A 14,045-nucleotide genomic window follows, 5' to 3' on the forward strand; every position below is an offset into this window, starting at 1 on the left:
TAGATTTCTCATTATCAACAAAGAAAGATTAAATTTTGTTACTATGGGGTGCTAAAAGGTCGCTAAATCCCTATTTAAGCCATATAAAAGTTAAAATAAATTGTCGTTGAAAAAGAGTTAAAGTAGCTACATTGGCAACACTGAACAAATCTGTACAACATGGTCCGCGCATCACATACTTCACCTGTTTATGCGATGTTGCCAAATCCTTTTTACGTGAACGTAGATTGCATTTGAACCTAGGTAATTTGTTCGCAGAAAAGTTTTATACAATAGAAGAAGTGTCTGAACTCTGTTCACTTTCCGATCTTCGATTAAAGTTGATCTTAAATCAGGGAGTTTTATACAATTGGGCCTTAGAATGTTAGGTCTTCAAGTTATCGTTACCATTAACCTATGAGGCTCGACCTCCTGGTCTTGGGACTACGAAAACATCTGGATAGCGCGTGGGGTCAGCAGTCTAGCTAGCCACGTGTTGCAGAGTTTGGATATTCTTCTTGAAGAAGACTGTAGTAGTCTGCGGAGTCAAGTTACACTGACATCGCATATGCGAACTGCAAGTCCGCGAATTCCAGCGAACTGTTGGCAGCATTGCACATGTCGACGCAGGATTATATTACATACAGTGCAGCAAACCGTAGCAGATTCCAGTCTGCTCTTAATCCATAAAATTATGCATCCCACACAACTGGCTAAGGCGCAAGAATAATTTTATCCCTGCTGCCAATACTGAAATCAGTGCAATGATTGGAACGTAATTGCGAATGTTATATTGCGGCACGGTATATCGATTGGGCTACCCTTACAAGGAGAGAGTACGCATTTAATGATACAGTTTCGAATGAAAGTTAATGATATAAAGCAAAGTATAGCACAACATAATTGTCAAACACTCTTAAGGTTTCCGAGTGGCACGAAAGTTGTGTTCTGCCACGTATCTATTAAGGATGGAGGTACACCACTATCCTGCAATTTTTTTTTTATTATCCAATTTAATAAATCCTATTTCACCCTGAGGTATGCTGCAAAAATTTAGTCAAATTCATTTTTTTTATATCTCAGCTAATAATTTATAAATCTTCTCACCATTCGTGAGCTGCCACAAGGGACAAAGAGTACTTAAGCACAGAAATTTTTACAAGTTCATGAAAAACCATTGATGTTGTTTTAACAATGAAATTCCTACAAGTACGTAGCTGAAAATAATTTTTTGAGATTAGTGGAAATATACCTATTTTAGAGAGGTAAGTGTTACAAAAAAGTAAAGAATGCTACTGAACTTAGTTTGATTAATAGCTAAATGAACAAAACTTTTCATGCTTAATATACATACATTACTACTCAGAATATTAAAATAGCTAATAATTACCTGTCGGCTTCTTGTCTATGCAGATGACGTGAATATGTTAGGAGAAAATACACAAACGATTAGGGAAAACACGGAAATTTTACTTGAAGCAAGTAGAGCGATCGGTTTGGAAGTAAATCCCGAAAAGACAAAGTATATGATTATGTCTCGTGACCAGAATATTGTACGAAATGGAAATATAAAAATTGGAGATTTATCTTTCGAAGAGGTGGAAAAATTCAAATATCTTGGAGCAACAGTAACAAATATTAATGACACTCGGGAGGAAATTAAACGCAGAATAAATATGGGAAATGCGTGTTATTATTCGGTTGAGAAGCTCTTATCATCCAGTCTGCTGTCCAAAAATCTGAAAGTTAGAATTTATAAAACAGTTATATTATCGGTTCTTGTGTATGGTTGTGAAACTTGGACTCTCACTCTGAGAGAGGAACATAGGTTCAGGGTGTTTGAGAATAAGGTGCTAAGGAAAATATTTGGGGCTAAGCGGGATGAAGTTACAGGAGAATGGAGAAAGTTACACAACACAGAACTGCACGCATTGTATTCTTCACCTGACATAATTAGGAACATAAAATCGAGACGTTTGAGATGGGCAGGGCATGTAGCACGCATGGGCGAATCCAGAAATGCATATAGAGTGTTAGTTGGGAGACCGGAGGGAAAAAGACCTTTAGGGAGGCCGAGACGTAGATGGGAAGATAATATTAAAATGGATTTGAGGGAGGTGGGGTATGATGATAGAGACTGGATTAATCTTGCACAGGATAGGACCGCTGGCGGGCTTATGTGAGGGCGGCAATGAACCTTCGGGTTCCTTAAAAGCCATTTGTAAGTAAGTAAGTAATAATTACCTGTAAAATGATATCAAATTTCCATAATTTTTTACAACCGTAAAGCATTTACATAATAAAATATACAATTAATTAAATATCTGTATGATTCGTTTACTGAAACGTTTTAAATACTCGTACATATATCAACAACATAATCTAGGATTTTTTTATATATTTCTTCAAGAAATATTTTTCCTAATCAAAAATTTTAGACAATTTAATATTGAAAATAACGATTAAGAAAAAAATAATCCCGAAGAAATAGGTAAAAGATCCTAGGCTATGTTGTTGTGTGGGTCTTCAGAACATTCCAGTAAAAGAATCCTTCAGATATTTAATTAATTATATATTTATTAGTAAATGCTTTACAGTTTTAAAAAAGAAAATATGCAAATTTATTATTATTTTACAGGTAATTATTAGCTATTTTAATATTCTGAATAGTGTTTTATAAAGGGAGGCCGAAACGTAGATGGGAGGATAATATTAAAATGGATTTGAGGGAGGTGGGATATGATGGTAGAGACTGGATTAATCTTGCACAGGATAGGGACCGATGGCGGGCTTATGTGAGGGCGGCAATGAACCTTCGGGTTCCTTAAAAGCCATTTGTAAGTTGTAAGTAAGTAAGTGTTTTACATACTAGGTTCAAAAAGTTCCCGGAATTTGCTAGCATCATAGAAACAACGTACCTTAAACACTATTCTACAGCATTCCCTTCAAAATAGTTGCCTTCCGCAACAACACACTTTTGCCAACGCGTGTAGAGTTCCTGGAAGCAGGCCTGGAAGCCATTTTGTGAAACCCGTCTTAGTGCTCTCGTCGCGTTTGCGATAACCTCTTCAGCATTGAATCTCCGTCCTTTCAGATGACTTTTCAGACGGGGAAACAGAAAGTAATCAGGTGGTGAGAGATCAGGAGAGTATGGTGGGTGATCCAAAGCAGTTATGTTGTGCCTGGCAAGAAAATTCTTTACAATAATTGCGCGATGAGCAGGTGCATTGTCATGCATAAGGAACCAGTTGTTTTCTACCCACTTTTCTGGACGTTTCCTTCTCACTGCGTCCCAGAGGCGACGGAGGGTTTCTACGTACAATTCTTTCGTTACAGTACGACCTTCTGGAATGAACTCATGGTGCATGAGACCCTGAGAGTCGAAGAAAACTTCCAAAATAACTTTGCTTTAAGTGTGCTTAAATGCGACAGGCTCATGTCAGTAGATTTACTGGCATGTGAAAGAACTCCTGCGGGACAAAATTCCGGCACATCCGGCGATGCTGATATAACCTCTGCAGTTGCGAGCGTCGTTAAATAAAACATAACATTTAAAATAACATTGCCTTTGGAAGTGTCCCTAGGAAATTTTTGCTTCCGAGGAGATGTTTTCGATTTCCACTCAGATGACTGTCGTTTAGGGACTGGGTCGTACAAGTAGCACCAGTTTCATTTTGTTTAAGAAATCAGCATCTTCATCAGCCATACTGATCATGTCCCCAGCAAAACACAGAACTTGATGTTTGTACTTTGCTCTGTGGACATAATTACAAAATGCGACGAACAAACAAAACACTATGATAAACAATTGCCTACAACTCAAAACCAATAATTGCCATTATCAACAAACTTCAAGGAAATGACATTATGAATGTTACCAACAAAACAAATGTATAATATCCCTTGTTATATATTAATACGAAAAATGGTAGTAAAATTCCGGGAACTTTTTGAACCTAGTAGTATAAAGTGTAATGTATGTATATTAAGCATGAAATAGCATATCGTCGTTGTGCCTGCGATAACTCCTATGTGCAAAATATGAAATTTTTCAGTAGGAAGGAAAAAATACATTTATTCTTCTATGGCAATAGTTCATAGGAGATCGTGAAATCTTACATTTTCGAAAGAAAGGAATTTAATTACATGTAGGAGATTTTATTATTTGTTGTATCACTATTTAAGTTATTTAATACAGCAAAAATCTGAAAATAGATAAATATGTCACATAGGAGTTATTGCCGGAACAACGACAATATTAAGGTACAAGCAAGGTTGGGAAGTGCTTTTTACAAAATCGAGGAAAAGTTTTGAAAAACGAGCAGAGAGAGTTTTTCAATTTCCGAGATTTTGTAATGCACTTCACAAACTTGTATTGTGCAGTATTTTTTGCACGATAGTATAGGCCTATTTTGAAAATAATAATTTAAAAAATGTTAATGTACAGTACCCATGATCACACTATGAACAGCTGACTGATGTTAGCAGTCTGGCCAACGTAAAAATGTCACCATCAACTTCAGTGGGAAGGAGTAAAAATGATTCAGTTACTTGTAATATTTCGTGTCCAATTGGAATAATTTTTATTTCTTTATGTTAAGTAAAGTTTGAATTGTTTAAATAAAGTTCAGTACATTTCAAATGCAGTGATTTGTTTCACATAATGTATTGCAAGCAATGATTACATGCAATAACAAAGATTTTACAATACTCATATAATACTCGTATATGAATATTCTTCAAAATTCGAAATTGATTACCAATCTGGTCACACCCGAAAAAGCAAGATGCTTGAGGTCGGATGTGACCAATAATGAAAACTGGATAGAAGAAGAAAAAAAAAATAATAATAATAATAATAATCACAACTGTGATTAAGCTGTTAAATGTAATTACACACAAAGTTTAAAAAGAATAAGAAAAAAAAAACAAAAACAAACAAACTGTACCATAGCCTATACATAAACATACTAAGTTAAGAATACAACATTGTTAAAGTGACAGAAAAAATAAACGAAGAATAAGAATTTACATGATTATAATTTTAAAAACAGTTCTAAGCACTTGTTTTTTGAATAATGTATTGTTTAATGATTTTAGTTTAGGATTCCTTTTTATAAAATCATTATATAATCTTGGACCGTAATTAGAACTGTGCCTTAAACCTGCTTCAGTCTTACATTTTGGTTCAATGACGGGGGACGAATTTTTTTTTATTATATTAATTTTAATTTATATTAACAATGCCTTTTTCGTATGAATTTTACGTGCATTATAGGATTGTAGCATATATAGAAGGCATAGGTTTTCATTACAACTCTAGAGCAGTTATTTGTAATATTTCAACATACTTATCTAGGTTGGCAACTCTGAATTCAGTAAAATTAACTTTCAATCGTTGCGGCCGTTTGCTGTAACGACGAGAACACACACTATCGTGCAAAAAGTTTTGTTCATTTGGCTTTTATAGTAGCTGAGATATAAAAAATATAAATTTCACTAAATTTTTGTAGTACATTGGTGTACCTCCCCTCTTAGATGCAGATTTTTTTTCCCCACTTCTGCCAGGTGACTGCAATAACTCCGAGTTTAGACGATGATACTTATCAAGTGTGACATGACGCCTCCCTATTGCACTGCAGCCTAAAGAAGCTTTTCATGCAACCGTGATGGAATGAGTTGCGTACCGATTGTGTTATGAAGCTGAACCATCGTCCACCACACTACGCATTCCTTTTCATCATTTCAATCCATATACCATATCTCTGGTGGTATGCTTCCGTTCCTCATTAATCCATATAAGGGCCTGTGTGTAAGACTCGTAATATCCTTCTAACACAAGTAGGAACCTGAAGGTTTCGGTGCTTCTTATACAGAACTCACCGCCAGTGCCGTCTACGAATCTTTGGACAAACCGCGAGGAACTTCTACTGCGGCAGACGGCAGCTCTGACTTCATGCAAACACAGGAGATGCCATATTTTTCAAGACGGAGTTGATAATGAAAAGGGAATTGCGCAAAGTGTTTGTGAAATGTTGTGGGGAAAACGAGAGAACCCCGAGATAAACCCTGGCTTTTTCCACCGCAAATACAACTCCGCCATCGCCGAGATTTTAACTCCGGTCCCGGTCGTCATAAGTCGGCGCTCTGCAAATTGAGCTACTAAGGCGGCAGTGACGGACAGATAGTTCGATTATTCGAGTCTCATCCAATTTTCTTTCTTCTTTCCCTTTTGCCATGTTATTTTACTTTTCGTACTATGCATTATATTCTGTAATACGAGTGCTGATAGTTTTCCGGTAATTTAATTAAACTTAATGAATGTTTGTCATAATTGTATAATTTATATATAATTATCTAATGACGACAAACATGAGCTTAAAAGCGAATTTGAATTACCTGAGGGTAACTATTATCACGCATTGTATTCGGAAAGATAATCCAATGCGAACAACTGTAATTCTGAACAAATTAACCCCGAGGTTATAATAATAAAATAAAAAACAGTCGAATTGAAGTAGAGATGATAGGGATAAAAGGCTCCTGTGACTAAAAATAACTGGAGATTTGAGACCTCGGATACTGTTGCAATTTTTTTTATCAATCGTGGTGACCATTCTGCCACTGAACTACAGTTGCGACAGGAAGTATTCTAAATTATTAATAAAGTAAAGTCACAATAAGGCTTTCTTGGAATTTCTGCCATGTAGTGGTGGACTTGACTCAGAAAGTTCACTTTTAGTTCCTTGTTAATTGCCTTATAAAGAAGAATTGAAAGTAAAAGTTCTTTAAATTGAGAACTTAAGTGCGGAAGTTACAAGAAAAGAGGCGTGCTCGGGTTCGCAGTAATGGCGCAACATTTAATTACTCTCGTTTGTTTCGTCGGGTTGTATCTGTTTAATATTGTTAGGTTATGCAGCACACATGTTGTTACGCCAAGCAGGAATTGGCTAAACGTAAGATTTGTACAGTCTTACAAAACACACCGTAGATCCGATAGAACTAGGACTGGTATGATTTGTTACAATGACTATCGTTACATCACATACGTGTAAATGATTTTTATGGTTCCCTGAAACAACTTCGAGCTTGGATTGAGAGGTAAAGTACAATAAAATTAATACTTGGTATGTTGTTCCACTTCGATTTTATGTGGGCAAATTAGCAACCCTGTCGGTAGGCCTATACAGTGCTAAGAATTGTTACAGTTGGTACTGAAATTATATATTATAAACACTTTGCTGTTATAACCACAATAATCTGCCCGTTTACTTCCCCCTTCTACCACTCCGTCGACAGGTCCTGATCGTTTACCATCGTCAAGATCTGATCCCCTCTACTGTCACATACTGATTCTCCACTACCCGTCACGTCTTGATCTTCCATTACCCGTCACGTTCTGATCTTCCACCACCCGTCATGTCCTGATCTTCCACTACCCGTCACGTCCTGATCCTCCATCACCCGTCACGTCCTGATCCTCCATCACCCGTCACGTCCTGATCCTCCATCACCCGTCGCGTCCCGATTCTCCACCACTCGTCACGTCCTGATCCTCCACCACCCGTCACGTCCTGATCCTCCACCACCCGTCACGTCCTAATCCACCACCCGTCACGTCCTAATCCTCCACCACCCGTCACGTCCTGATCTTCCACCACCCGTCACGTCCTGATCTTCCACTACCCGTCACGTCCTGATCCTCCATCACCCGTCACGTCCCGATCCTCCACCACTCGTCACGTCCCGATCCTCCACCACTCGTCACGTCCTGATCCTCCACCACCCGTCACGTCCTAATCCTCCACCACCCGTCACGTCCTGATCCTCCACCACTCGTCACGTCCTGATCCTCCACCACCCGTCACGTCCTAATCCTCCACCACCTGTCACGTCCTGATTCTCCACCACCCGTCACGTCCTGATCCTCCACCACCCGTCACGTCCTGATCCTCTACCACCCGTAACGTCTTGTTCCTCCACCACCCTTCACGTCCTGATCCTCACCATTCGTCAGTCTTGTTCCTCCACCACCCGTCACGTCTTGTTCCTCCACCACCTGTCACGTCTTGTTCCTCCACCACCCGTCACGTCTTGTTCCTCCACCACCCGTCACGTCTTGTTCCTCCACCACCCTTGACGTCTTGTTCCTCCACCACCCTTGACGTCTTGTTCCTCCACCACCCGTCACGTCTTGTTCCTCCACCACCCTTGACGTCTTGTTCCTCCACCACCCTTGACGTCTTGTTCCTCCACCACCCTTGACGTCTTGTTCCTCCACCACCCTTGACGTCTTGTTCCTCCACCACCCGTCACGTCTTGTTCCTCCACCACCCGTCACGTCTTGTTCCTCCACCACCCGTCACGTCTTGTTCCTCCACCACCCTTGACGTCTTGTTCCTCCACCACCCTTGACGTCTTGTTCCTCCACCACCCTTGACGTCTTGTTCCTCCACCACCCTTGACGTCTTGTTCCTCCACCACCCGTCACGTCTTGTTCCTCCACCACCCGTCACGTCTTGTTCCTCCACCACCCGTCACGTCTTGTTCCTCCACCACCCGTTACGTCTTGTTCCTCCACCACCCGTCACGTCTTGTTCCTCCACCACCCGTCACGTCTTGTTCCTCCACCACCCGTCACGTCTTGTTCCTCCACCACCCGTCACGTCTTGTTCCTCCACCACCCGTCACGTCTTGTTCCTCCACCACCCGTCACGTCTTGTTCCTCCACCACCCGTCACGTCCTGATCCTCACCACTCGTTACGTCTTGTTCCTCCACCACCCGTCACGTCTTGTTCCTCCTCCATCCGTCACGTCCTGTTCCTCCACCATCCGTCACATCTTGTTCCTTCACCCGTCACGTCTTGTTCCTCCACCACCCGTCACGTCTTGTTCCTCCACCACCCGTCACGTCTTGTTCCTCCACCATCCGTCACGTCTTGTTCCTCCACCATCCGTCACGTCTTGTTCCTCCACCATCCGTCACATCTTGTTCCTCCACCATCCGTCACGTCTTGTTCCTCCACCACCCGTCACGTCTTGTTTCTCCACCACCCGTCACGTCTTGTTCCTCCACCACCCTTCACGTCCTGATCCTCACCACTCGTTACGTCTTGTTCTTCCACCACCCGTCACGTCTTGTTCCTCCTCCATCCGTCACGTCCTGTTCCTCCACCATCCGTCACGTCTTGTTCCTTCACCCGTCACGTCTTGTTCCTCCACCACCCGCCACGTCTTGTTCCTCCACCACCCGTCACATCTTGTTCCTTCACCCGTCACGTCTTGTTCCTCCACCACCCGTCACGTCCTGATCCTCACCACTCGTCACGTTCTGATCCTCCATCACCCGTCACGTTCTGATCCTCCACCACCCGTCACGTCCTGATCCTTCACCACCCGTCACGTCCTGGTCCTCCATCACTCATCACGTCCTGAGCCTCCACTACCAGTCACGTCCTGATCCTCCACCACTCATGTTCTGATACTTCACCACTCGTCACTCAGCCTCTTCACTACCACCACCACCACCACCACTATCACCATAATCATGAGAGACACAAAAGTTTGGAAACTCGGTGACTATCAGCGCCGCAAACATTAGGGGGCCTATGTAGTTCTTAGAGACGAAGTACTGATAATCCAATTGCCATTATTTCATAATAGTTTGATAGCGTACAACATGATACAGTTTGTGGCGTAATATGTTCATTAATATCGCACTTTCGTTGTAATCAGCTGGTGTATTCGTGATTACTGCTTGTAACGCGTGTGCGCATGACGCTAGAATAAAATTGTAGAGTACGAGTTAAACAAGTTTGATGAGGAAAGTGAGTTTACTTTTTTATACTGCCAAGTGTAGGTATCAAATACATGCTTTGAATTGAATGTGCTTGTAGTAAACGTCAGATATCGGATTAAGATTTTCTACCAATTTCCTTTACTATTGTTGCCTGTAAATGGATTTTAAAATACATTTGAAATAACTCTCTGTCCGACGTTTGATATATTGCTCGTTTTCGAGCGATGTCTTTTGTTCGCGATGATTTAACTTGAATCATTCACCGGGCTTGACTGAAAATTAATTTTAGAGTAGGAATATTAATTCCTTTACTGCCATTTTTCAAGTGTAAGGACTATTTTATTGAATGAAACATCGTTCTTATTTCGTACTTTTAGGTCATTCGAATCTTTGAAGCACTTACAACCCGTTTTACTTGCTACTTGAATTGATTATCTGGGTGGAGACACATTAGTCTCTGTCTCCGCCGTTTATCGTTGATTACTCGATTCGTTTCACGCACTGCAAATTCTGCACTCGCTCATTCACTCGCTGGTCGCAGAGCAATACACAGTCCATTCTGGTGTGAAATGGCGCCTGGACGCTAGGCAGTACGGCCGACGTCTGTTGTTTCGTCAGCTGTCCAGACAGAAGACCGTTATTGATCCCGCAGATGGTATTATAAATGATGTAAGAAAGGCTGTTATGTTGGCGACAGTGTGTTCGCATGCTCAGTTTTGAATGGTGCTCGTGTATTTTCCGAAAACATTGGGCGGCTCTCCCCCAGCAGCTCTTATTGTGGGAAAGTGAGGCGGGGGCAAATGTTTTCTGAAAGGTCCGTCGCGTCGCCCGAGTTCCCAGCAGTCGCAACTACGAAGTCAGTGTGTGTTGGTTGCGTCAAGACTTCGAACAGCTGTTTTTGAGCTTTAAATCCGCCCACAAATCGGTGTGTTAACGGCCTAGGGGTCAGTCCCTATTTAGATGCTGGCACAGCGGTCTAACACGACTTTCAGAAATTCAATCAACTGCAAGAAGTGAAGGTTCTGTGTTGTGTGTTCATATTTATATGAGAAATACATACGAGTGAGTCGGTGAAGCGTATAATTTTTTGTCAGTCACAGTAGGCCGTGTCTGTGTATGAGAAATTGTGACGATACATGTCAGAAGCCATCGAAGCTATTTTTAAGATGTCTACAAGGATTACAACATCGCTACTATGACAAGTTGGCGCTAATAGCTTGCAGAATTAGAACGAATTTGCATCACCTGACATGGTCTAAGTCAGTGACGTTATTTTTCGACGTTGCTTTCGTAATTAATTATGTTTAGTCGGTTATAAATAAATTGTTAATTTAGATGCGGTGTTCATGTGTGCAATCGCTTAACCCGTCCGTACCTACGTCCGTCCCTGAGGGTCAGGCTGTGAAAACAAGTGCCTAACTCAGTCCGGGACTCGTCTTGTTTTGTTACCCTGGAAAATACGACGGAGTATGGTGATGACCATGGACAGCCCTGGAGATACACTTAGCGGGGTCGTGAATGCATGGAGTAAGTAGCAGAAACGCCTCTTATCCGCCCGGTGTGGGCGAACTAGAAGTATAACTTTGCCCTAACTGGTAAAATATTACCTTATATTGATGCGTAAATTTTTGTTATATTGATTTTGATTGAGAGATTTATGGGAAACAAAGCCACTATGGGGTAGCTTTTCTCGGAATATTTAGATTTTTCCTACTAGAATTTCATCGTAAATGTGTTATTATTCATTGTGTACAAAGCAATCGATAAATAATTTTATCTTGAATAGACAATTTCTAAGTTTCTAAAAGCAAACAGCTTTTTTTCAAACTATGCAGTGATTGAATCTATTTTTGTTTATACTCTGTAAAAACCCATTTCAGACATGTTAGATATATAGGTAACATATGCAAATTATCATTGTCAGTGCCGTCGACGTGTTTGATTAAAATGCACTTTACGTATTTATGTAGCTCATTGTTTCATTTAGCAAGTTTTATCACGATTTTCCTCACTCTCACCATCACAGTAGCGAGTTAATATCAAAGGTCACGATCATTTCTACAAATCACTAGAAGGTACGTAGGCCTACATATTACATAGAAATTCAAATCGCCACTATATTTAAAAATAATAAAAAAATGGCCATATCCGCGATCGCAGTTTTCCAAACTCCTTACCTTCGTAAAGAAGGTTTTCGCGTACCATAGTTAATCGCCCTTCGTTTGGTTTACAGTGTGTTCTAACACAACGAAAAGCGCCACCCTCGTACGGCATATGTCGCATTTCCCTCCTCTACCGCCAACTCTATAACTTGAAAGCATTGTCTAGTAAGCCATCGTGTCGTGATCTTCATCTTAAATTTTCGTTATCAATTTTATTTAATCTTTGTTATTTTCATCAGCTTTAGATTTATTTTTCTCGAGAGGGAAATGGCTCTGTTTAAAATTGTTAAACATTTCATTATTACGTACTGTAAAGACGAGAAAAATAATGACTTCATTGTTAAATTCTGAACATTAGATAGACTGTGCAAAATTCTCAAAGAAAATATATGTATGAATTTTAATTAACAGTGTTACTAAAAGTGCAGACTTTTTATGATACATAATACTGACTTCTCAATGCTGCATAAACATGTAGCAGATATACATAAGCAGTTATCTTCTTGAACTACGTCATCTCTTTATTACCTTTATGAACTAACTGCATCATCTCTCATATTATGTTTATGAATTGCATCATCTCTTTGTTATATTTATGAACCATCATCTCTTTATTATCTTCATGAACTGCATCATCTCTTTATTATATTTATGAACCATCATTTATTTTTTATCTTATGAACTTCATCTCTTTATCATCTCTATGAACTTCATCATCTCTTTGTTAAATTTATGAACTGCATCATCTCATTATCTTTATGAATTTCATCATCTCTGTGTTATATTTATGAACTTAATCGTCTCTTTATTATATTTATAAACCATCATCTCTTTATTATCTTTATGAACTTCATCTCTATGAACTTGATGTGTTTATTATCTTTATGAACTGCATCATCTCTTTATTATCTTTATGAACTTCATCCTATCTTTATTATCTTATATACTTCATCATCTCGTTATTATTTTATGAACTTCATCTCTTTATTAACTTTATAAACATCTCTTTATTATCTTTATGAACTTCATCTACAGTGCATCTATTATCTTTATAAACTGCATCATCTCTTTATTATCTTTATGAACTGGATCATTTTTTATTATCTTTATGAATTGGATCATTTTTATTATCTTTATAAACTGCATCATCTCTTTATTATCTTTATGAATTGGATTATTTTTTATTATCTTTATGAATTGGATCATTTTTTATTATCTTTATGAATTGGATCATTTTTTATTATCTTTATGAATTGGATCATTTTTTATTATCTTTATGAATTGGATCATTTTTATTATCTTTATGAATTGGATCATTTTTTATTATCTTTATGAATTGGATCATTTTTTATTATCTTTATGAATTGGATCATTTTTATTATCTTTATGAATTGGATCCTTTTTTATTATCTTTATGAAGTGCATCATCTCGATCTTGATCATCTCCACCACTTGCATCTCATTATCTTCATCGCCAACATATTATCTTTTCAAAATAACCTGCATCATTTTCATAATCCTGGCCTTCGTCACCACCTCTGTAATCTTCATCGCATCATCTTTATCATCTTCATATCCTTCTTCATCTTTACCTTCGTCGCATGCATCGTCTTTATCGTAATCACCTTATCATTTGCCTAATCACTTGCACAATCTTTATAATCATCACCTGCATCATTTGCATCATCTTCGTCGCCTGTATTCTCGTCGTGAATGATTTTGCTGATTTGGTCTGCTTTCCTTCGAACTAAGAAGGTCATTCCAACGTACTTCAAGGCGTCGTAAGTTGTTTTGTATGTTGGGTCGGTGTTTTGGGGCATGCATGTGTTGCGTGTAGATTATCTTATGAACCATACGTTTTTGTGGAACGTTTATATAGCGTCATTTAACACTGTTTATGTATTATAAACATGAAAAGGAAAATTGTTAGAGCCGATTTTGAGTTAATTCTCAGTTCTGTGCAATTTTGTTGAAGGGCTTTCTGTAAATAACATGAAAGAATAACTTATATATTGAGAAGAAACAATCCTGTTAGTAATTTTTAATAAAATGCTGTAAACTGCAGAATCAGATGTGCGAAGGACTTTTCTAAATTCAGAAATTG

At 39.1% G+C, this 14,045-nt stretch overlaps 1 protein-coding gene across 7 annotated transcripts in view; it reads left to right on the top strand.

Annotated features, from left to right (window-relative positions):
* Nucleotides 1–14,045, top strand: part of LOC138708827 (echinoderm microtubule-associated protein-like 2) — a 227,934-nt gene that overhangs the window by 69,340 nt on the left and 144,549 nt on the right. Inside the window, exon 1 of one of the 7 annotated variants that reach the window (XM_069839039.1) lies at nucleotides 10,353–10,448. The exons of 5 other annotated variants lie outside the window; for them this stretch is intronic. Coding sequence is in view for 1 of the 2 variants with exons in the window: in XM_069839035.1 (XP_069695136.1) it covers nucleotides 11,249–11,306 (58 nt within the window). In the remaining variant the exon portion in view is untranslated. Of the gene's footprint in view, nucleotides 1–10,352; nucleotides 11,307–14,045 lie in introns of those variants that run through there. One more of the 7 variants, XM_069839035.1, reaches the window with a different exon arrangement.

The sequence above is a fragment of the Periplaneta americana genome, chromosome 11 (assembly GCF_040183065.1).
Source record: "Periplaneta americana isolate PAMFEO1 chromosome 11, P.americana_PAMFEO1_priV1, whole genome shotgun sequence".
Taxonomy (NCBI): domain Eukaryota; kingdom Metazoa; phylum Arthropoda; class Insecta; order Blattodea; family Blattidae; genus Periplaneta; species Periplaneta americana.